General features: G+C 48.7%; 1 protein-coding gene across 17 annotated transcripts in view; it reads right to left on the bottom strand.

Annotated features, from left to right (window-relative positions):
* The window catches only part of FHOD3 (formin homology 2 domain containing 3), a 411,645-nt gene that overhangs the window by 211,671 nt on the left and 176,994 nt on the right, over positions 1 to 22,980 (bottom strand). For all 17 annotated transcript variants that reach the window (XM_074352245.1, XM_074352246.1, XM_074352247.1 and 14 more), the window contains exon 5: positions 20,082 to 20,187. In XM_074352245.1, the coding sequence (XP_074208346.1) occupies positions 20,082 to 20,187 (106 nt within the window). The remainder of the gene's footprint in view (positions 1 to 20,081; positions 20,188 to 22,980) is intronic.

Below are 22,980 nucleotides of genomic sequence, written 5' to 3'. Positions count from 1 at the left end.
GCCCAAGCCCATCCTCCACCCCGGCCCGTTCCTTTCCTCCAGAAGTGCCAGCAGTAGAGCGAGCATCTCCACAGCCCTCGTTACGCGCTGGGATGGGTCTAAGTGCATCGCACACACTCACTCAATCCTACAGCATCCTGGTAGAGGGATGTTTGTCTTACCCAGGTGAGGAAACTATGCCCTTGAGAATTTTAAATTCCTGGTGCTAAACTCTGGCTGCGCAGCTTCTGTAAGTGGCCCAGCCCTTATTCTAAGGTCCTGGAAAGTTTTCGCAGTTTCCATTGATAAAGCACCAGCATTCCCCGCCACCTGTGACTGCGAGCGCTCAGAGTGCAAGGGCGCTGGGTTGCTGGGACAGCTCAAGCCTCCGCTTCCTCCCGTGTTTCTGACCATGACCTTCTGCTCCTCATGGCCTCTGGGTTCCCCTTGTGCCTGATGGAGTCGCCAAGCTGTGTCCTTGTCCCTGCTTCTCACTCTAGGGTGCTGTACACGCGGCACCTGCTCAGCCTGGGGCCTAATGATGATTTCAGTTGGCCCTGGCTAAATCAGTCACACCCCCATCCCGATCAGTCCTCAGGACACAGAGGTGGCCACGGTCCAAGGCCTGGAGCCCAGGCTGGCAGGGCAGGGGACGCCCTCAGAGCCCACACCCTGCCTCTCCCTCCCCCAGGTAACCTGGCTGCTGCCCAAACCTGTAGGACCTTCTTCAACCTTCCTCTTGAGTTTTAGACTCAGATACCCTCCTGCCTGCTGACGTCCCTACATCCATGTCCACAAGCAGTTCTGACTCAAACACATCCCTCAAACTGCTCCCCGGGCTGCCCTCTCTGCCTCATTTAGTGACATCACCGCTGCCTTATTACATCAACTGGGAACCTATTAGTCACCCGACGCCTCGCTCCCCCTCCACCCCCACAGACACTGACGCTTCCACCTCCTCCGTGTGGGAAGCAGCCGCTCCTCTCACCCCAGTGCTTCCGTCAGGACCATCCTGTCTCTCACTACATCCTCACCTGCTCTCCCCAGTTCTCCAGCCACCACAGGCCCTAGAGGTCCCCCAGACCACACATGGACCGACCACGCCCCCTTCGGTCCCCTCTGGATGCCCTGCCCTCTGCTGCACATCCGAGTCCAAGGTCCTCTACGGGACATCCAACCCCCTGCACCCTGAGACCTGCTCCCCCTCCCGCCTCCACGCCCCTCACTCCAGGCAGCTGGAGGCTTTCGGCCGGCACCATGCTGTCCCCTTGCCAATCATGCTCCTCCAGACCACTCAGTTGCCACCTCTTTCCCGCTCCCCCTCCTCACCCCCAGCGGGGAGGGTTGCCACCTGGGGCCCACACACCTGAGGGATTCTGCTGTCCCAACACCAACTGCCTGGGGACAAGATGACCCATCTCTGACTTCTCCAACTCCCCTGCCAGAGAGCCCAGGCAGGGTCTTCGTTTTATTTCTTCATCGTCAGGCCCAGCGCTCCGCAGGCTTTCAATAAATGTCTGTGAGTGGCCTTCATCTCTACAGGGCCTGACCTAGAAGCTTCCACCCTGCATGGTTCCCTTAGGTCACAGATTTCTCGACTGCACCACCCACCCCGCCCCATCATGGAACTGGCCCCTCAGGATCCAAGTCTGCCTGACGAAGCAGCACCCCTGGACCAACGACAGGCTGGCTGAGCTGAGGCAACAGAACAGCATCTTTCATTCTTTCTCTACAACTAGCAACACACCTGAACCCCATGCTTGGACTTGAAATATAACTTTCCTCTCTCCCTCTCTTACTCTTTCTCTCCCCCAATCTTTCCCTTTTCCTCTGGCACTGGGAGCACATGGGCATGAGACCAAACTCACGGGGAGGAAGAGTCAATCGGAGATTTCCATTTGGGAGATTTTCCTGATTTACATCAATGTATAATCTGTTCCTCTAAGTTTTGTTGCATCATCAGGGCAGTCAAGGCACAATTTTTGTTTCGTTTTGTTTTTTGGTTTCTGGGGTTTTTTTCAGTTATATAATATATATTTTCAGATTATCTTCCATTATAGACTATTACAAGATACTGAATATAATTCCCTGTGCTTGCTAAACAGTAAATCCTTATTGCTTATCTATTTTAAGTGTAGTACTTTGTACCTGTTAATCCCAAGCTCCTAATTTATCCCTCCCCCTAGTCGCTTTCCCCTTTGGTAATCTTAAATTTGGTTTGTGTCTGTGAGTCTGTTTCGGTTTTGTATATAGATTCATTTGTCTTATTTTTTAGATTCCACATATAAATGTTATATGATACTTGTCTTTCTCTGCCTGACTTACTTCACTTAGTATGATAATTTCTAGATCCTTCCATGTTGCTGCAAATGGCATTATTTCATTCTTTTTTATGGCTGGGTAATATTCCATTATATATGCATATGTATGCCATGTCTTCTTAAGCCAATCATATGTTGATAGGCACTTGGGCTGTTTCCATGTCTTGGTTATTGTAAATAGTGCTGCTGTGAACATTGGGGTACACGTATCTTTTCAAATTAGACTTTGTTTTTTCTGGCTATGTACTGGGAGTGGGATTGCTGGATCATATTCACATGTGCTCCTTTGCTCTACTCTTAGTTTTTTAAGGAACCTCCATACTGTTCTCCATAGTGGCTGCACCAATTTACATTCCCACCAATAGTATATAAGGGTTCGCTTTACTTCACACCTTCTCCAGCATTTATTATTTGTAGACTTTTTGATAGCCATTCTTATCAGTGTGAGGTAAAACCTCATTGCAGTTATGATTTGCTAATACTTAGCCATGTTGAACATCTTTTCATCTGCCTGTTGGACATCTGTATATCTTCTTTGAAAAAATATCTATTTAGGTCTTCTGCTCATTTTTTGATTGGGTTGGTTTTTTGGTTTTTTGGTTTTGTTTTTTTTTTTGATATTGAGTTGTATGAGCTGTTTGTATATTTTGGATATTAACCCCTTGTCAGTCACATTATTTGCAAATATTTTCTCCCATTCCATGGGTTGTCTTTTCATTTTATTGATGACTTCCTTTGCTGTGTAAAAGCCTTTAAGCTTGATTAGGTTTCATTTGGTTGTTTTTTTTTTTGTTGTTGTTGTTTGCTTTTATTTCTTTTGCCTTGGGAGACTGACCTAAGAAAATATTGTTATGATTTATGTCAGGGAATATTTTGCCTATGTTCTCTTCTAGGAGTTTTATGGTATTATATTTTATACGTAAGGCTTTAAGCCATTTTGAATTTGTTTTTGTGTATGGTTTTAATTTCACTGATTTACATGTAGCATCTAGCTTTCCCACTTGTTAAAGAGGCTGACTTTTCTCCATTATATATTTTCCCCTCCTTTGCTGTAGATTAATTGACCTGACCTAGGTGTGTGGGTTTATTTCTGGGCTCTCTGTTCCTTCAATCCATATGTCTGTTTTTAAAGGCACAAATTTTAATTATCAAGGAGGCTTCTTTTAAACCAAGGAGTTCAGGTAACCAGAGGTGCTGCAAATACATCCTAGAGGCATCTTGTTCTTCCTAAGACAAAAGAAGTGCTTTTCAGAGACAAGAAGAGGTGGGGAGTAGCTGGTCAGAACACAGGATGGGTCCCAACAGCCAGAATGACCATAAGCACTGAAACAAGGGTCATGGCTGAAAGGAAAAGCAAGGGAACAAACTGTGACAGCAAAGTCATCAAAGAGAAAAGCATCACCCAGGGGAAGGAGTGAGGGGTGGTTGTGTGCAGCAGGTTACATGCTTATATGAGGTCAGGCTACAGATGTGGAAGATGTGACGGAGGCAGAGACAGGGACAGCAGCTATCCATGCCCATCCTTGACAGGCTGTCATTAATGTTGTAAAAAGCACCCTGGTCTGTAACATCCACAGCTCAGTCACCAAGTGCTGGCCAAGCCACCTCTGCCCTCTGGACCTCAGTTTCTCTACAGGTTGACTAGGCAGTTTCTCAGGCATCATCTGGCTGTACTATTCCACATCCAGGTGGGCCAGCCACCGGACAGGACGCTGAACTAGGCAGCATGTTCACAGAGGTGAACATGCCCCTGGGGGCCAGTGGAAAGGGGCCAAAGAAAAGTCTCTTCCAGCCCAAAGACTCCAGTACTAGGCTCACTAGCCATTGCAGTCACATGGTCACTCACCACAGGGACCTCAGGGAGAACAAGACTCAGAACACAAGTCCCAAATAACTGATCTGAATGCAAGATGCCTGGGTTCAGTCACAAAAGTCCAGGTTTCCAAAAGGGCAGAAGCTATGCAATGAAGTCAACTTTTTCAGCACCCAAAACCTTCGTATGACAAATCAGCCATGTTCTCTTGAATACCATGAGAAGTCTAGCTAACAAAGAGAGCCAGTGGCATTCAGCTGAGCTTTGCATATGGTCCAGGCTTTGCATAAACTGAGCCCATGAGACCACTTGGCACCTAGGGCCTTCTACAATTGCCCTTTGCATCTCTTAGCTGTGCCCTTTGCACAGGAAAGATGAAAGTACGCAACAGAAAGGCAGACTTCATTCCTGGGAAACAGGGCTCTGATCAGGAACCCAGAGCACTTTACTCCCAAGAAAGCATCTCAAATGCCCAGGATGGAGCCCATTCCTCCAGGTTTCCATTATATAACATGGCAGCCTGAACAGCACAAGCCAAGAACACCGAGGTTCCATCTAACTGCCCACATGTGCATGGACACGGCTTTGGTTATGATCACGTTCATCTTTTGTGGATCTTTCCTTCTGTTTCTCAAGCCTTTGATTCTGAGATTTCTCTGCTTTATCCCTGTTGCACAGATTTAGTTCCCCCTGAGATTCTCTGAACTACAGTTACTGGTTGACTCCTTTATTGAAAAGCCCAGCAAGGACCTCACTCTTTATGAGCTGCCTGCTCAGAGTGGGACTCGGAGGATGTGGTGCAAATCAGAGCATCTGGTCCATAAGGAAGACCACACCCAGTTGGGGAGAAGGCCAAGAGGACAAATGGTTACGAATATTCTGTGAGGTGGGAAGGCCATGTCCCCAGGGGGCTTCAGGGAGGGCCCCCGGAAGGGTGTCAGGGAAAGGTGTCACAAAGGGTAAAGAGAAACCTGCAGTAAAGCAGGAGGAGGGAGGAGGATCAGCATGCACAGAGGTCAAGTACACGGTAGGTGCAGACACTTCCATGCGGCTCAGCCTTATGTACCTCCCAGCACAGGGCCAGAGTGCAAGCCGTCTTAACTCTTTGATGATACAAATATTTATCTTCTCAATTCCACGGCCATGAGCCAAACAAGTAAACAAGCCTCATGGCTGGCCTATGTGCTGTGCCCTAAAGTTGCTCATAAAGGTGCCTTTCAGGAGACACCACTACACACAGACGATGGAAGACCCAGAGGCTAACAGAGACAGCGGGCTCGGACGCTCCCGTAGGCCCACCACCCTTGCTGTCAGCAGCACTGGGAGAAACAGCCCCAAACCACTGCCCTCTGCAGCGACCCGCAGCCAGCAAGTCTGCAAAGACAAAGGGCGAAGAAGCACTAGTTACTGTTCAAGGAGTCCTTCAGGTTACGAGACAGCTGGCACCGCCCCCATCTCTCCAGATCTGGCAGATGAGAGGAACACTCACAGGTTGGTACTTGCAGTACCATCTAAAGGAATCCCTTTCTATGAGAAATTATACTCATTTCTCAGTGCATAACTACTCAGAGAATCTACTTCAGGCCAGATGTTTCAGATGACAACAATATGCCTCTGCCTTTTGGCTTCAGGAGTCCAACAGCAACCACCTTGCTCACCACCACCCGGGTGGGCACAGCTCTCCCGGGGAACAGCCGGAAAGGTCTCAGGTGGGTTATGCCCCCAGGAGCCCTCCGCCGGTACCCAAAGGGCAGTCAACCACTGTGTCCATCCTCAGTGCCAAGATGTCCAGATGCAGCCTCCCCAGAATATCCACCTGCCCAGGCAAGTGGCGAGCAGATCTTGCTTCCTAGTAGGTCTGGAAGGTTCCTATCTCAGCTACAATTCGAAAGAAGGCCAGCCATTCTTTCGTTCCAAGCACTATTCACAGTAGGACTTCAGCTGCTATCAGACGGATTTTGTAATCCACGTGGAATTTAGAAACAAAACCGTAAAATTCCGTATCTTCTTTATTTTCAAGCCTGATAATGCCTAGAAAGCTTTGTGCTGTGCTTTGCCTCCGTGAGAACGATTCAAGTACCGCACTGCATGTTTTATGAAATTCCCACGAAACATGAGACATCAAGCTGACTCTTTTAAAAAAAAGAAAAGCTGAATTCTAAAAAGCAAACATCTTGAGCGAGCAAAGAATAACCGAAAGACGGTTTCCTGTGTCTTTGAAATGGATGCTATAAGACTGAAGTACTTAAAATTTATCAACCACCTTCAGAAACATAATGCTGATGCAAGCAAAGTGGAGAGGAAAGGAAAAACAGGATTTCAGGATTTGCATCCAAAATCTAACTTAATACAGTGTTTTTGTGTCTCTCCATCCTTACTTGGTGGCTCCTATCCTCAGGCCACTGCCAAGTTGTGGTGAGGGGCCTCAGCTGGAGCCCTCCCCCTCCCCCTTCTCTGCACAGGGCACGTGCTGGATGCATGAACACGTGAAGGAGTGCACAACGGGGATGCAGAGAAAGATGAGCAGAAACCACCTCTGGAAGACCTGCCCCAGAGCCCTTGAGCCCCGTTCCCCATCTCTAATTCACAGGTAAGATGACCCACGTGATTGCTTACCAACTTCCTTTTTTCCCTAAAACTCAGCCCCATCTTTTGCAGACCCCCATGTTCTCTCCTGACGCTGGCACACTGAATTTTCTTCTGGAAAATTCCTTTTAGCTGCCTATTTGTTTGCAACAGAGAGCCCTCTAATTGCACGAGCATGGACATCACCAACAGTCATCGTCACCCAAGGAGCAACCAGCACCCAAGCGAGGGGTCTCAGGCGAACTCAGCTGAAATGGTTGGCAGGCATGTGACTGCCTCTAAAGCCCAAGAAAATAAAAAGCCACTGTCCTCATGAAGCCTTCCCCTAACCACCCTCCCCCCGACCAAGACCTCTGCCTCTTGCGAGGTCACACAGGATTCCACACCCGTCTCAGCCCATCCAGGTGGCTTTGCATGGCGATTGCATGTACGTCGCTGTACTGGCTTCCTCTTGCTCTTGCTATGTGACAAGTTACCACAGATGCAGCAGCTTAAAACCACAGCTATTTGTTATCTCACAACTTCGTGGAGCAGTGGTCCAGGCACAGCTTATCTGGGTCCTCTGCTAGGGGTCTCTCAAGGCCGCAGTTGAGGTGTCAGCTGGGGCTGCAGTCCCCTCGGAGGCTTGAGATCCCCTTCCAAGCTTATGTGGTCGCTGGCAGCATTTCCTCCTTTGCAGCTGTAGAGCTTCTGGCAGCTTGCTCCTCCAAGGTCAGCAGAAGAAAGCGGCTCTGACTTTGAGACCCCCTTTTAAGGGGTTCCTGTGTTTGCGCCTGTCCCACCCAGAATGATCTCCCTTTGAACTGCTTCAAATTCAACTGACTTGGGACCTTAACTGCACCTGTAAAGTCCTTTCACCTTTGCCAGATAGTGTGAATCATCACAGCTCTGTGCTGTCCCCAAGGCCATCATTGTCACAGGTCTGGCCCGCACTCAAGGGGAGAGGATTGTACAGGGCGTACACCAGGAGGAAGGAATCTTTGGGGCCATCTTAGAACTCAGCCTGCCACAGTACGCATGTCACTTTCCCAACTAAATTGGAGGTTCCTCTCCTCAGCACCTTATTCTTGGACTTAACAAAAATTACTTAGCTTGTACTGTTCGCTGCTTCTCTACACTCAGTCCCCAAAGTGACTGACTCCTGGAAGGCAATCAGGCCACAGGCACTGATGAATGAACGAACCCCCACCCCACCAACCCAGCTTTATTTATTGAGGCCTCCGATCACAGAAGAACTAGGGCCACAGACTGACAAAAGGCAATGAAATCTCAAGTTAGGGGGAGGTCAAACTTTTTGCAAGCCTCCAATTGAGACCTGGAGGATTTGGAACAGACAAGAAGAGGATCTGGAAAGAAGGGCGTGGGGTAGCCAGCTGCACATAGAGATAGAAACCATTGGCACTAGGGTGGTGGTGCGGAAAGACACCAAGGAAGTCAAGAAGCAGCCAAGGGAGGCGGCCCTGTCTGTGGGCCTCTCCTCATGGCCCCCAATCTGCTTCTCCAGTCCTGCCTTGTCTGACCCATGAGTCCAACCCCACGGTGTTTCTGTGAGCCCTCCTGGCTTCTGGTCTGCAGGCTCTGGAGAAAGAGCAAACCCATCCATGTCCACGGTGCTCCTGACCTCACCACGTGCAGATGAATTCCTGCATATACACCAGCACTCACCCTGCTAATCCTTCAGAATCTTGCAGATCATTATGCATGCTAGCCCCTAAGTGACTAAGGGCGGTTCACCTTCCTTTTCAATGACTTGGCTGGACATTATGCCATGTAACCAGATGGCCTTCTTGGACAAAAGGACAATATGAGTTTGGTGGTACCTGGGGATCCTACAACAGCTGATACAGGACACACAGACGAGGGAGAGTCAAACGGCTCTGCTTCCATCCCTTCTGCTTTTTATAATTTACTTAGATTTACAGAATCTCAGGGCTGGAAGGGGTATTAGAGTTCACACAGTAGGACCCTACCCCAATCATAGCAGCCCTAAAAGGCCACCACCCCAGGCTCTGTTGGAACATTCCCAGTGCAGAGTAGTGTGTTCTGTGGTTGGAAAACGAATTATCGCACACACCTGTCTGAAATCAACCCAACATTCTGAAAATGCCAGATATTCCCCAGAATCAGCAAATGCCATATACAGCATTCCTCCTCTCACTCGCCACCTCCCAGGCTGCTGACAGACATCACTAACCAGTCATGGCACTCTTTCCTGCTGATGCTGGATGTGGCTTCAGAATCCTCAACAGAATGCTCCAGAAAGTCACCCCTGATCAGTTTACACTGGCAAGAGAAATAAACTAATTTTCCAACTCTTTTCTTGGAGCTCGTCTTCAGTCAGAAACCACTTTCCTGCGACTCCCAATCTGCCTTTAAAAGCAACAGTTTTATCCCTTCCTCCAAAATCCACCCCTTACTTATCTAACGACATCTCAGCTTCTTTCCTACTTAAATCCTGGCGGGCTCAAGCCCAGCTCCAAGGACAGGGGTCCCTGGGAGACAAAGGAGTAGGGCTCTAATCCTGGGACGATCTGGGTGCCCTGGAAGTGTTTCAGGGAACCCGGCGGCCAAGCAGGCATGGGAGGCAGAGACGAGTGTGTGCAGCGGGGGGCCACGGAGCACAGTTCTGCCTGCGGGAACTGACCCCAGAAAGGAGTCAGGCCAACCCAGAGCAGGAGTGGCTTTTGGCAGAGTCCAGCTTTAGGGAGCTGGGGAAAGAAGAGGCAGGGGAAGGGAAGCGAGGAATAATGCGGTTGACGTAATAAGGCTACCAAGAACCAACCAAATGAAAACTCTCCGAATTGCACTTTACCGTTCATTATGTGACGCTGCCCTGCCGTTATTCCGTATTTTCAGGTCACGCACACCAGTTCTCGGTCATGAAGTCTGCGCTTACTACTCAGTCACTCATAAAACACTGAACAAGACCAAGACAGAGCTCCAGGTCATGGCTCTGGGGACTCCTCATTCATTCATTCATTCACTTTTTTTCCCATCAAATATCTCCTGAATATCTGCATGACACCAAAGAGCAGGCTGGAGCTGGGGCCACAAAGGCTGCGAGCTCCTGGCACCAAGGAACCCACAGCACACCTGTTCTGGTGACACTGGAGTCACTTCCTGAGGTACAAAACCAGTTATAAAGTATAACCCATTTTCGCATGTGTTTTATCTGCAGAAATCATGACAAATTCAAAATCAAGATATATACTATCTTGATCTCCTGATCTAGTAAGCGTATCAAAAAGAAAAACGCAATTGTTTGGCATTTTTTTCCCTAAGGACCAAAACCAAATCAGCCTGTGTAACCGTGCTTCCGAAACAAGCCCTGGTGAGCTAGAGCTTAGGGTGAGCGAGCCCAGGCGCTTTGGGATTCTTAGTCCAAACCAGCAGCTTCCTTGAGAGCTGGGGGTTCTCTTCCCCGCAGGCGATCTATCATTCATCTGTTCTCTCCCTCTGCCAATTTTTACTGAGCTCCTAAAATGTGCCTGGCATCGAGGATGGAAACTGACATGAAGGCAGCCAAGTATGGTGCAGGGAGTTAGCCCAGGGTCTCTGGCCCATAGTCCACGCTCAACAAACACTTATCACCAATGAGGTAAGTGTCAAGACCAGGGTGTGCAAGGGAGCCAAAATATCAGGGGGGTAAGGGAAGGTCTGCTGCAGAACAGTGTCTCTGACCTCATCCTGAGGACAAGCAGGAAGCAAGGGATAAAGCGTGACCCAGGGGAGGAGGGGTGATGCTGAGGCCAGGGAGAGGCCTGCAACAGGGTGAACAGGTCCACTAGGGCAGGACCGAGGTGGGCGCTACCCATGCAGGAGGCCCAGGACTTCATCTGAGTGTGAGACAAGCCATTGAGCCATGTCCGCCAAGGCCTGAGGAGTCCAGCTGGGCACTGCAGAAGGTCAGCCAGGCAGCAGGGTGCAAAATGGACCATGGGAGGCAGGGGTCAAAGCAGAGACAGGAGTTAGGAGGCTGGGGAAGCAGATCAGGACAGAATGATGGCCTGACCTCAGAAACTAAAACAGGAAATGAAAAGAGAAAGGGAGTGAAGGGTAGGAAAGCCCAATATGGTAGCTGATGATTAGAGAGAGTGAGACAGAGGGTCTAGGAGGCCCCCAAGGAGCTGACCTGAACGTGATGGGAGACTGTGCTCTTCACTGTTTGGGACGAACGGAGCCGTGGGGGTGCTGACCGGGGGGTGAGGATGTCAGGTTGGGGTTTGGACATGGTGCACTGGGGACACCCAGGACAGCCAGCTCCGCAGCTCTGAAGCACTGCAGAGTGACCTAGGCTGGGGACCCTGTGCACGTCACTAGCAGGGGAAGCCATGGTGGCAGCATCCTGCAGGAGGCTGGCCCAATCTACCAAAAGCCCTCAGAACAGTCTCTGAACCCAGCAACTGACATTTCCCCAGTAAACTCCAGCCAGAAAAATCATTTTAAGCCACGTTTGGGGCTACTTTTAAAATTTGCTTAAGAGAGCCTGTTCGATCGTAAGCCTGGATTTCTAAGCAGAAACCCTATAAAAGAAGACAACGTGTGAGATAGAAAGTAACGATCATGATTCAAGATCCACCTCGTCAGCAGGGCCTCTGGAAAAGTCCCCTGAACAAGGAGAGAGGGACAGAGTGAGGACATCTTCGGTATAAAGTGGAAAAATTCCTGATGAACACATAGCAATGAGCTTCAGTCGTGGAAAATTCCACACAGAGGAATGGCCAAATAACACTGTGCTTCTTTCTTCCTTCTCATCACAGATAGAAGGGAGGGCATGGGGGCTGCCAGTGGAGGTGAAAATTCTGGAGGAATCTCTCTGGCTGAGGCTGTGACAGGTCGAAGTGCTCAGAGGCACAGCTGCACAAAATAGCGAGGGGTTGGGTGTTTGGGATTTTTTTGTGCGTGTGTTTTGGGTTTGGGGGGATTATTTTTTTTGTCTGCAATCTGGCCTGAATTTCTGGAGGGCTGTGACTCTATGCGGAATGCAAGGTGAATTTTAAAGAAGCATCGGATCAGTCTAGAGCAGAGTCAAGTTTAAATTACGATAATTGTATTAAGTTAAACAACTCAACTGTACCATTTCTACAGTAAAAATGGTCACCTATTAGCAACGTCATACGATGTGGCCGAATGCTGCTGCAGGCTGGGGATAATGTTTGCCAGGTAGACCTGGCCGTGTACTGCTTTATAAAGACTACCCTGTGGAGTGTGTCTGTGACCACTTAATTCCTGCTTCGTTCAACAGAATTAATAATTGATTTTTAGTTCAGAAAAATTAAAACTTGGAAGAAAAGCCTGATTAGTTCAAAGGCAAAGTCACCAAGAGAAAAGCATTTTCTAATTACAGGGGAAAAGTACCCGGGAAGGGAGTGAAGAGGGAAACCAAAGTCATGTTTAGAGCTGGAAGTGCCCCCCTCTCAGAGTTAGACTCTGAAGGCTGAGTGTCGTACCTGCTGCCAAATGCAGGGAGGGGTCTCCAGGTCGCCAGTGTCGCTGGCCTTAGCTGCGGCCTCTCCCAGCCCCTTCCTCTCTCTCCTGAGAGCCCAGAGGGAAAACAAAGGGCACTCTGTCCCATCAAAGTTCAGGACCCGGCTCTGGCCTTCCCGGGCTCCGTCACCCCCACCCCCCGACCCATCGCCTTCCTGCACACAGTGTGACTGCCTGAGGGTTTGTCGGGACACGGACCACAAGCAATGATTCTGTGATTTCACACTTCCAGAAAGATGGCAGCGCAAGAGGCCTCCAAACCCCCTTCCTACCGATCGACCCCAGTGACCAATGAGAAGTGGGAAGAGGGCCCACGAGCCCCGAGACCAGGCATGGCCGACCACATGCCGTGGGCTTTGAGAAGGTGCCGGCCCGCGGGGGACGCTGGGCCCAGCCGCCGCCTCCCTCTCCTGGGAGACAGTCACGGACACAAGCCGGGCAAGGCCGCAGTCTCCCAGGGCCTGCACGGGCCATGGAGAAGGCCCGGTGAGCGCCCACGTCTGGCCCCTGTGCCTGGACGGGCTGGGAGAGGCAGGACACAGGGCAGCTCTTGGCTCTTCCCTAACCCAGTTTTTTAAGAGGGGTGCAGGCCTCATGCAGGGTGGGGGTTGGAGGGGTGGCAAGAGGGGCCCCAGATGGGACCCTCAGAGCACTCAGGGATGACCTTTCTGCCACCACATACCAGCAGCAAGAGTGACTCAGCCTCCCTCCCCAAGCAGGGCGGGCTGCGGCTTTCCCACCTTGACCAAACCCCTCGGCAGGTTTGTGGCTGGTCCCACCTGGAGGCCGTATCCCCAGCAGCGTGCCAAGGGGGTGAGCAGAAAGGTCAGGCCGAGGAGAGTGACACCAGGGCATAAAGAACATTAGACACCCAAAAAGCAGAGGTTTTGAAAACTACAGAAAAGAAGAAACAACAAATAAACAAAATGTGGAGCCCACATCCCAAGGCTGTGAGCGGCCCAGTTTTTCCAGACACCCCAGCCCACATGCCGCAGCCGGTGATGGCCCAGCACTGACAGACCAGGCCTCCAGCAGGCACGCTACTCACCCAAGTCCTCACAGGAAGAGGTTCCCACTCCTCTAAGTCCTCAAAGGGAGAGCTCCCCGCATGTGAACACAGAGGAAGGGGAGGCTGACTCTCCCTCGGGGAAGGGGTACCTCACCCACGAGCCTTCCTGTCTCAGCCAAGTGGTCGTCACAACTGGGGAACCCAGGCCCCAAGACACAGAATGGAAGCAAAACCCCACCAAAAAGGGCAAGGAAGGCCTTTCTTAGGTGACACTCCCAAACTAAGTTTACAAACCAAACAGGAAAGAGACTCGAGGGAACCCTCTCATCTTTTCATGTGGTAAGTATCCGACTCAACTCAAAAATGGATAAACAAATAAACAAAAAAATAACACAAAAACACCTGGGGGGAGATGCATCAAATTCTGTAACAAAAGCCAGGAGAACGGACATTGCACACAAGAGTGAGACGGAGAACGTGTCCCTGCAAAGGGTTTGTCCCGTAACACAAAGTGCATGCAAGGAATAGTTTTGAATTTTTAAATAAGGAGATCAATTCGTCCCCAGTTCGTCGACAAATTTAACACAATAACAACCAAAATGTACAAACCATTTTATAAAAATGACTAAAAAAATTCGTCCGTAGGAATAAGTGTGTCCTGATCACCATAAACGAGCAGAAATGGAGAGCGCCGGAGGGAGCAGAGATTCACACATCCCCTCTGCAGGGCATTTATTCTACCAAAAACAAGACAAAAATGTACACACCTTCGATGCCAACGACTTTGTCCCCAGGATTTTCACCCGAGGTAATTCCCAGCAACTTCCCGAGGGGCGTATCCGTCTGCCTGGGCCGCTGTAACAGGTGCCACTTGCAACTGATGGTCACTTCTCACAGTTCTGGACACCGGAAGTCCAAGTTCAAAGTGTCTGCAGAGCTGGTTTCTCCTGAGGCCTCTCTGCTTGACTTGCAGATGGTCATTTTCATATCCTTTCCCCTCATACAGATCTGTGTCTTAATCTTTTCTTCTCATAAGGATACGAGTCATCCTGGCTCAGGGCCCAGTGACCTCACTGTAACCTAATTAGCTCTTTAAAGGCCCTCTCTTCAAATACAGTCATGTTCTGAGGTATTAGGGGGTTTGACTTCAACATATGAATTTGAAGGGGTGCATAATTCAGCACATAATGGGTGATTACTGCAGTCATATCATTGACTATTATTGATAATAAATGTCTACAATTCAGTCCTTTATTTAGACCTTTCCGTGAGCTCTTTAACTTCAGAACACTCCTTTAAAGAAGGTATTGCCTCCCTTTTATAGGCAAGGGAGCAGCAATTTAAAGTAAATACTTGTGCCGAGTCTAGGAGATGTCACAAAGCCAGCGTGCAGGGTCCCCAGCTCCCTTCCGGGAGACATGTTTGCCAGCACATGTACAGGACACTTCATCTGTGTCACAGGCATGCGCAAAGCAAGCATGTACATGGCTGGGCAGAAAACGGTCTGTTTTGTGGGATTTTCAGTGATCTTTATGTTTTTGCTGTTTGTTGTCTGCTTTTCAGACAACTGTGTGTTCACAAGTTACATAATAAAACAATTAGAGCTATTTCTCTTTTAAGAAAAATATCTATATCGCTCAGGTTTTGTAGTTTCCTTGTCCACCTGCATCCCACCGGCCTGGATGCTCTGACGCTCTCATCTCTGAATGTTCAGTCTGGCTGCTAACTTGTGCTGGCCAGCGTGATTCCCCGCTGGGAACAGCCCGTCACACCAACTGAGCAAGAAGAGACATCGAGTGAAGGGCTCTGTCCTTGACACAGTTCTCAACTCCCCTTACCCTCCGATCGCAGGGCTGGTGACAGACACGACCAGGACACTTGAGCTGTGTGTCACCCACACAGCTGGCCACGTGGCTGCCATGACTGATCCCTAAGTCCTGACCGACACAGAAAGCATGCCCAGCAAGAGGTAAGAAAGAGGCAGCTTCTCCTGAGACCCAGTCAAGGAAGTGACTTTGGTTCTGGACGTTAAACAGCTCTCCCCTCTTCTGTTCTCATCTCCTCATCTTAGTACCACAGTTGGGCACCTCCCTCCCCTCCCCCATCTACAGTCTGAACCCAACCTCCGCTCTCCTTTGCTCTGAAACACAAAAACACAAACCTTAACGTTTTCCCGGGATGGAGGATGCTGGCTTAATTATCGTTTGATTACCATTTGATCATTTCATACCACTGCCTGGTTCCCAGTGATGCCGACAAAATAAATCTATCTGACCAGAAGTCCTGATCCTCATTAAGAGATTCCCTAAGGTGCGAGGCATTTCTCCCCCTATAGTTAAGTCACATTTGGCAAGGCGCTGAAATTCTCTGGTTCCAGTTTTTCCAAAGACAACCGAAGTTTGGATTTTTTTTTTTAATGTCACATCTCTCCAAGTTTTAAATGTTGACAACCATTAAAACATCTTTAAAAACACAGGAGCCAACTAAACACCTGCTGTTTTCTCTTAAAATGAAAGGGCTGAGCTGAAGGAGTTCTAAGATCTCATCCAGCTCTGATACTAAGATATTTTATGATTAATGGGTACTTTGCTTTAGGTGAAATGATCAAATCAAATTTCTCCATGTAAAACGAAGTAGTTAAGAGGCACCTTCCCTTGAGGTACAGCCAGAAAAGGCAGCTGGTCTCAATGATTCTACTGATCTCTTTCTCTTTCCTCCCCCAAAGCATATCACCTACATGCAGTTTCTAAACGTGTCAGATGTCTCTGATACAACATATAAAGTGGGCCACATGCAGCACCTCCCAGGGAGCTTCTCCAGGACAGAGCTGTGTCTCGGTTTCATCGGTGCATCCACAGGGCCTGACACGGCCCACAGTGAAGGCTCCATCTGTGCGTGGAAGGTGTAAGTTCCCAGGAATACAGCTCTCAAGGTCCCACTTCAACAAAAATAGTTGTAAGGTACAAAATTCCACAGGAGATTAGTATTAAACACTGGCTATCCGCACATTGCCCTCCCCATAAAAAAAAACCTTTAGGTTATTAGCTATAATCATCCAAAAATAATAAGTCAGATAAATATTATTTCTACATGTTGTGCATTTAAGACCTCTTCCCAGCCGCTGGCTCATATTTTTGGACAGTGCTTGGTGACACCGTAACTCACAACCCGTCTTTCCCTCTCAGTAGATACATCCCAAACTCAAAGCAACAGATCCTGGGGCCTTAAAAACAGAGCTGTCAGAGGGCTGAACGCAATAATAAGGCGACATTTAGTGGTTCTAAAAGCAGATGTGGAAAGAACAGGGTTCTCCAAATGCTCTGGCTTCCGTGAGACCTGGGGGCCTCACACATGGTCAGAGAGAGGGGCTCCTGAGGAAACTCCACGAAGGCACTGCGACGGCTCACCCCCCTGGTGGTTTGTATGAAGGGTCTTTAAGCACCGTCCTGACCTAGTTTTGAGGCTCTGGTCAGAGGCACTCAGTCCTCTTTTCCAGCAGCTCTGGTCCACACCCCTAACCACCTGCCGTGTCAGCCCCCACACTTCAGGCCTAGCTGCCCAGGGCCCACCAACAGGATGCAAACCAGCCCCTCCTAACCCTGCTCACCCCGCCTTGTGTGCAAAGCACAGCAGAGGTCCCGGCCTGTGCCCTGTGCGCGCCTCTCCCGAGTGGCCCAGGGCGGGCACGCTGTCCTCCCCAGGGAATGGTGGGTACAAAACTGGAAAAGGCTTTCTGGTTTCTCCCTCTTGATCTGCGTCTGACCTCCCCATCCCTCACTCCTTGATGGCAAAGGTCTGGGGGCTGCTGACAGCTGATCACAACCTAAAAAAGCCTCCACGTCTTCAAGGTCAGGAAGGGGTGACTCAGCACACGGACCAGGGAAAATGATCGTTTCCTCGCATCAGACACAAACGTCTCAGCCTAAGAAATCTGTCAGGGACGTCCCTTAAAGGTGCACTTTCCCAGCACGGGCTTCAGTCAGATACGTCAACATGTGCGGACGCTGGCACACGGCGCCCCAGTTACCCCGAGTCTTCTGAGACTGAGCACAAGCCGGGCGGGCCCGGAAGGCCCTGGGCTGCGTGGAGAGCAGGACGGCTTGTAGTCACCTGAACGGGACTGAGCATCCGCTCGTGTCCCAGGTAACAGATGGCAGCCTCCTGGCCTCCAATAAGCAGACCCTAATGGAAAGTCAAAATCAGAAGGCGAGGCCTTGGTGCGGCAATGGGAACGCAGGCCCCTCACAGCTCAGGAAGCGCCACCTACGGTGCGGGTCTTACCTCAGAGGCATCTTCTGCAGAGACAGAAGCAGCAGGAGGTTAGGGCCTCCCCTGGCTGTGCTGGGGAGTTATGATTCTCAAGCATTTGGTAACTGCCTTTGGTAACTTCCTAGCACAGATCAGAACACTGCCAATTAATAAACCACTGCGAGCTGAATGACAGGCACACACGAGGGTGGAGAGTCTAGCTGAGGGATTCCATGTCAGAACCGTCTTTTCCAGCAAGTACAATTCACATGACCTTGTACAGCCACTGAGCTCACCCTGCCTTACCCCGCAAGCCCCTCCGCTGCACGGAGGCCCTCAGTCCCTCCAGCCGGGCCCCCAGGGTGCTGCTGACCAGAGGGCTCTCCCAGCCAGGCTGCTTTTCCTTCCCAACCCCCGCTGAGTGGCAGGCACTAGCAACCCGAGGTACAAAGCCAGGCCTTTCTCTTTTGCTGCCTCCTCTTAAGAGTCCAGGAACCAAACACCCCCTCTGCCCACCTCCCTTACAGCTACAGGTGGTCCTACAACCCAGTTTTAACCCACAGGAGGTCTGTAGGGGGCTCCTGACAAGAATTAAACCTTCCTGATCAGAGGGAGCTGACCACAGCCGGCAGAGCCACTCTCCTCTCCCGAGCCTTGAGTGGACATGAATGCAAACATTTACATTGATAATTGCTCTGTAAAAATGCACATATACACTCTTAGGCAAGGGTCAGAAGAATAAAGATAAACCTGTAGATGGTTATTCGTTCTACAGAGGTGTGTGGAGGTCCGTGCATTCATGCCAGCACCCCCTGGGGAAGACTTTTTTTTAAGTTAAAACGATGTCTACTTTAAACATAACAATAAATACTCTTAGTTTGGACCCACTATTCAGAATTTGGCAATCTCAGGTATATTTCCTTCCACGTGGTTCAACTTACGAGCATCCATAGTCTAAGTGACCCAGAAAGTAAACTAGAGGACTTGCTCCCACCCTTAATTCTGTGCTGTTCCCCATTCCAGGTGTTGGACCCATGAGGATGGAAATCTGAGGATGAGAATCAAAACTTGCACACGCCTCTGCAGACACAGAAGGACAGCGGCACTCAGAGGCCACACGGCAGGACAAAGTTCATGGTTGATTTGTCTACCCACACCATGCAAGTTTCCATATAAATGTTTTCATGATATTGAGGAGACAAACCATAAAATTCATCCATAAAGCATCTCTACTCTCATCCTGTAATGAGGATCCGCCCTGCCCAGGAAAAGACGCAAGGTGAACACAGGGAGGTGCCTCCCAGCCTCGCAAACACCAGGGAGCAGAGAAACTGAGGCTGAGGAAGCCCCTCTCACACACGTTTGGACAGAAATAATTAACACTGACTTGAAAATACATCCCTAAAGAAAATTTTTTTGAATGAGCCCAAAGTTTTCTCTTTTGCTCTTGCCTGTGTTGAAATGAGTCTCCAGGAGCAGGGAAAATGGGGAAGGATGCAGAGAGTTCGAGGTGCTGGGTCACAACTCAGAACATAAAGGAATCTTCTCAGGGTAAAACACAACAGGAAACCACGGGACTGCCTCCTTTCACCTGTCTCATTCAACTCTAACCATGGACATTTGATATTAAATCACACGTTTTGCATATTTTCCCTTCATCCAAGGGAAAGGCAAAGGGGGTATTTTTTTTTCCTTAGATGAACATGGGAGTTGTGGGGTTACGGCAAAGATGCAGGCAGGGTACAGAACCTGGATCAGCCTTGCTGTGCCCCAGTGCCTGGGCACGGCCCCTGCTTGACCACACACGAGAGGAAGTGATTTTTTCAGGCAAACGCTCAATCTCGTTGAGTCTCAAATGTTTCAACTGTAAGATGGAAATAATCTTGAACTATATTAAATGTTTCCTTGGGTGGGTCAAAACTGTTGACAACCGCTATGCCTGATGATCCAACCTAATAATTTTTGCCCTGCTTATTTACAGGTTTTTTTTACGGGAATAAATACAATTATTTCTGTGAATGTGCAGAAAAACACTGTAACTCTGCAAAGAGCATTAACTTTATGAACTGGAGTAGTAATCAGTGTTTCAGATGCCGCACATGCAACACTTTACAAAAAAATGAAATTATGGAGGTAGCTCTCAGCATCCTTCTTTAAAATGCAGATTCTGGGCCCATCCACGACCTACCTAGTCAGAAACAGGACATGGTGAGGAACGTGCACATCTTACAGGAACTCCCGGGGATGATCCAAGTTGGAGACAGTATTTTTCCCAGGAAGTAAACTGACCTCTTTGGTTTGAGGTGGCTTTCTGCTGAAACGGAGGCGTTACCCACGCCACTTGGTATGTCCCTTTCCCCATCAATTAAAGAGATTATAAAAAACCGAATGTGCAGAATGTGCTCTTTTTTAATAATTGGGAAGAGACTTCAGGTAAAGTCAAAAAAATGAACTCAGTCACTAGTTACTAGGAACTGATAAAACCCGACAAAGGTGTCATCCTTTGCTGCAAGACATCTTCATCACCTTACTCCGTAATCCACGTCTTTTAAAGAGCTCTCAGTGTTGGAGTTCCTGGAGGCGACCCACAACCTCCCCTGCAGCAGGGGCTGGCTGCCCCAGGCCCAGCGTAACTTACCCCTCAGAATGTAGTTCTGATAGTTCTGATCTGCCTCAGCTCCCACCTTGATCAAACACGTCAGGCCTTCAGCCACTACAAATTCATGCACCAAATCCTTGTCATCCTGGCAGGAAACGGGAAGAAAAAAAGAAAGAAGAGACTTCAAATACTGTCCCAGTCCATCCTCTACCCAGGCTGTGCTGTTAAAAGTACGAACAAGCCTTTGAAGCCAGACCGACCTCTGAAGATTGCTCTGCTCGATTCAAATGAAGCATCTTAACTGTTGCCAGAGGAATTTCACAACCAGTCTTCACGTTGTTGTTTGCCAAAGACCAATTATTGCCTTCTGGGCAATCTAATAAAGATAAAGCAAATGAACCCCCTGACTGTCAGGAATATTTATAGCGATCTGTTTTTCATTCTTTAGAAATCACCATGCTCCACTCGCCCGCCGGTCCCTGGGACCAGCCACATGAAGCTGGCTGGGTTTGAGCACAGGAAACACTGGGCTGCAGCACAGACCATCGAGGGAAGGATTCAAAGCAATTCGCATGTTTCAAAAGACAGTCCCTAAGGATGGTTACCAGGGGCTTGCAAACGGTATCTGCGAAAGCAAGGGAGCAGTGTTTCCACATCCCAAGTCGTGCTGCTTGCAGGACAAGCAAGGAGGCAGAGCTCAGAACCAGCCACACTGCCCCTCAAAAGAGCCACTTTGGTCGGCCTGCAGACCTGATCAGAGCAGGCAGGACATGGAAGGAATCTCAGGGGCCGTCTAATCCAGTGGCTCTCAAAGAGAGGTCTCCAGACCCACAAGGCACATGAGCATCACCTGGAAACTTGTTAAAAAATGCAAAATACCCGGCCCCATCCTGACTTACTAGATAGGAAACTCCACTGTGAAGCCCAGCAATGCGTGCTTAGCAAGCCCTGCGGGGGATTCAGCAATGCTCAGTCTTCTCACCCCTGCCTCCCTCACATCAGGATCATCTGCGGAGCTTTGAAAAGGAACAGGAAGCAGGTCCCTACCCAGATGGATTTAATCAATTTGTGGGGTGGGGCCCAGGCTCTGCTATTAAATTCCCCCAGGAAATCCTAAAGGGCAACCAGCTCAAGAACCACTGATCTAATCCAACCTTCTCTTTGCAGATAAAGACTCCAGAGTGGCAAAACTTTGGCCAAGATGACCCAACTAGGTCCAGCCAGCCCCCAGCTCCAGTCACTTTCCAGCGGTACCAAGTTCGATGGAGCTCTCTGGGAGGGATATTTCCACTCCTGTTTCAGGAGACTGCCTCATTGGATTGTGCCTTGTCTCAAATGCAGCTAGGACACATTCATCTTCAATTATAACAACAGAGCAAAAATAAAAAAACCTCAGTGATGTAAATAGCAGAAAGCTTAATGGAATAATGAAAGGTTATTATTCTAGGAATGGTCAGCAAACCATGATTTCTCTCCAAAAAGAAAAACATAATTTACACGCACTGGCACAATTCTCTTGTCTCTACGTTGAAATTAGCTCCTCGTTTTGATTTTATGGCATTTTCCAATTATATGGATGGAGGACTTGAGTTCAGTGGGGGCAGCCAGGCAAAAGCTCCCTTTGAATCAAGAACACACTCTTGAGGTCCAGAGGGCACGGGGGGTGGTGGTGGGGAGTGCGGCGCGGGGTGGGGGGAGCGATGCTTGTGCCCCGAAGGTAATGAGAGACAGCTGTGCTAAGTCAGACTTCAAGATAATCATGGCTTAGGAAGCAAGAGAAAACGGGACAATATCATGAGCTTTTGGAAAATTACTTTACACTCATATGTATAAAGGAAATAAAAATAATTCTCCCTCCATCCATGTTCTTTTCCACCAGCATATGTGAAAAGCGAACATTTAGATGAGCTCATGTCTAGTCAGAAAGGTTTTCCAAGCATGTAACAAATGTTTATTACTTTAACTAAAACTAGATTCACACATGACTTCATGGTGAAAAAGTACGAACAAGCTCTCAAGAAACCACTCAAGCTAATCACTAATATCAATATAGCAGAGAGTTGACTGCCTGGCCAAGGTCCTCGGAAAAAACACTGGACAGGGGAGACGGTGTTTACAAAAATAATTCAGCGCCCTAACTAAAATGTATGCACATATATAGATAAGGTGCTTAGGAAATAAAAACATACGGATAATAAATGTGGAGAATGTCTTCCGAATTGGCAACATACAAGATTTTGAACACATATCCTAAAATATACGGGCATTAATACATGATTTTTAAAACACTGGTTTCTGACTAGAACGAAATCAAAATTTTAACATTAACTGATAAGAGATTATCCTCGACTTCCAGAATTCTCCATAAAAGCCACAATTTAACCTGTGGTCATTTTTTTTTTTTAAATGCCTACTGGTCAATGAATATTCATCTCAATCCAAATGACCAATGGCTCTTTCTTTACACCCTTATCCTCTAGTTCCGAAAAGAACCTCCACGTCTAGAAAATGTAAGAGATGATGGAGATACAGACCCGGGGCTGTGGAGAAGGTGATCTAAGCCCCAGACCGCTTGTAGCCTGTGGAATCCACCCAAAGCATCCCTGCCCTGTGGTTTAGAGCTGTTCTGTGCACGGGTCTGTGGTCTTCCAAAGAGATGAAACTTCTGGTAGCAAACACCTTCTTCCTTGCCTACATAATGCCAACAAAGGCTGCTCTAAAATATCTGTTTGGTGAGTAATTGCTGGAAACCGCATCCTTCAGAATTCAGAGAGACAACACTACAGAACAAGCGTGGTGAGGGGATGAAAATGAGACCTGACACATGTTTAACTTTTTCACCATGGAAAACTTTAAACCTATACAAAAGAAGACAGAATAATTTCATGAACCCTAGGTACCAATCATCTCACATCAACCCTGTCTCCTCTATCATCTC

Source organism: Camelus bactrianus, chromosome 24 (assembly GCF_048773025.1).
Source record: "Camelus bactrianus isolate YW-2024 breed Bactrian camel chromosome 24, ASM4877302v1, whole genome shotgun sequence".
NCBI lineage: Eukaryota > Metazoa > Chordata > Mammalia > Artiodactyla > Camelidae > Camelus > Camelus bactrianus.
This window is presented reverse-complemented; position numbering and strand designations above follow the sequence as displayed.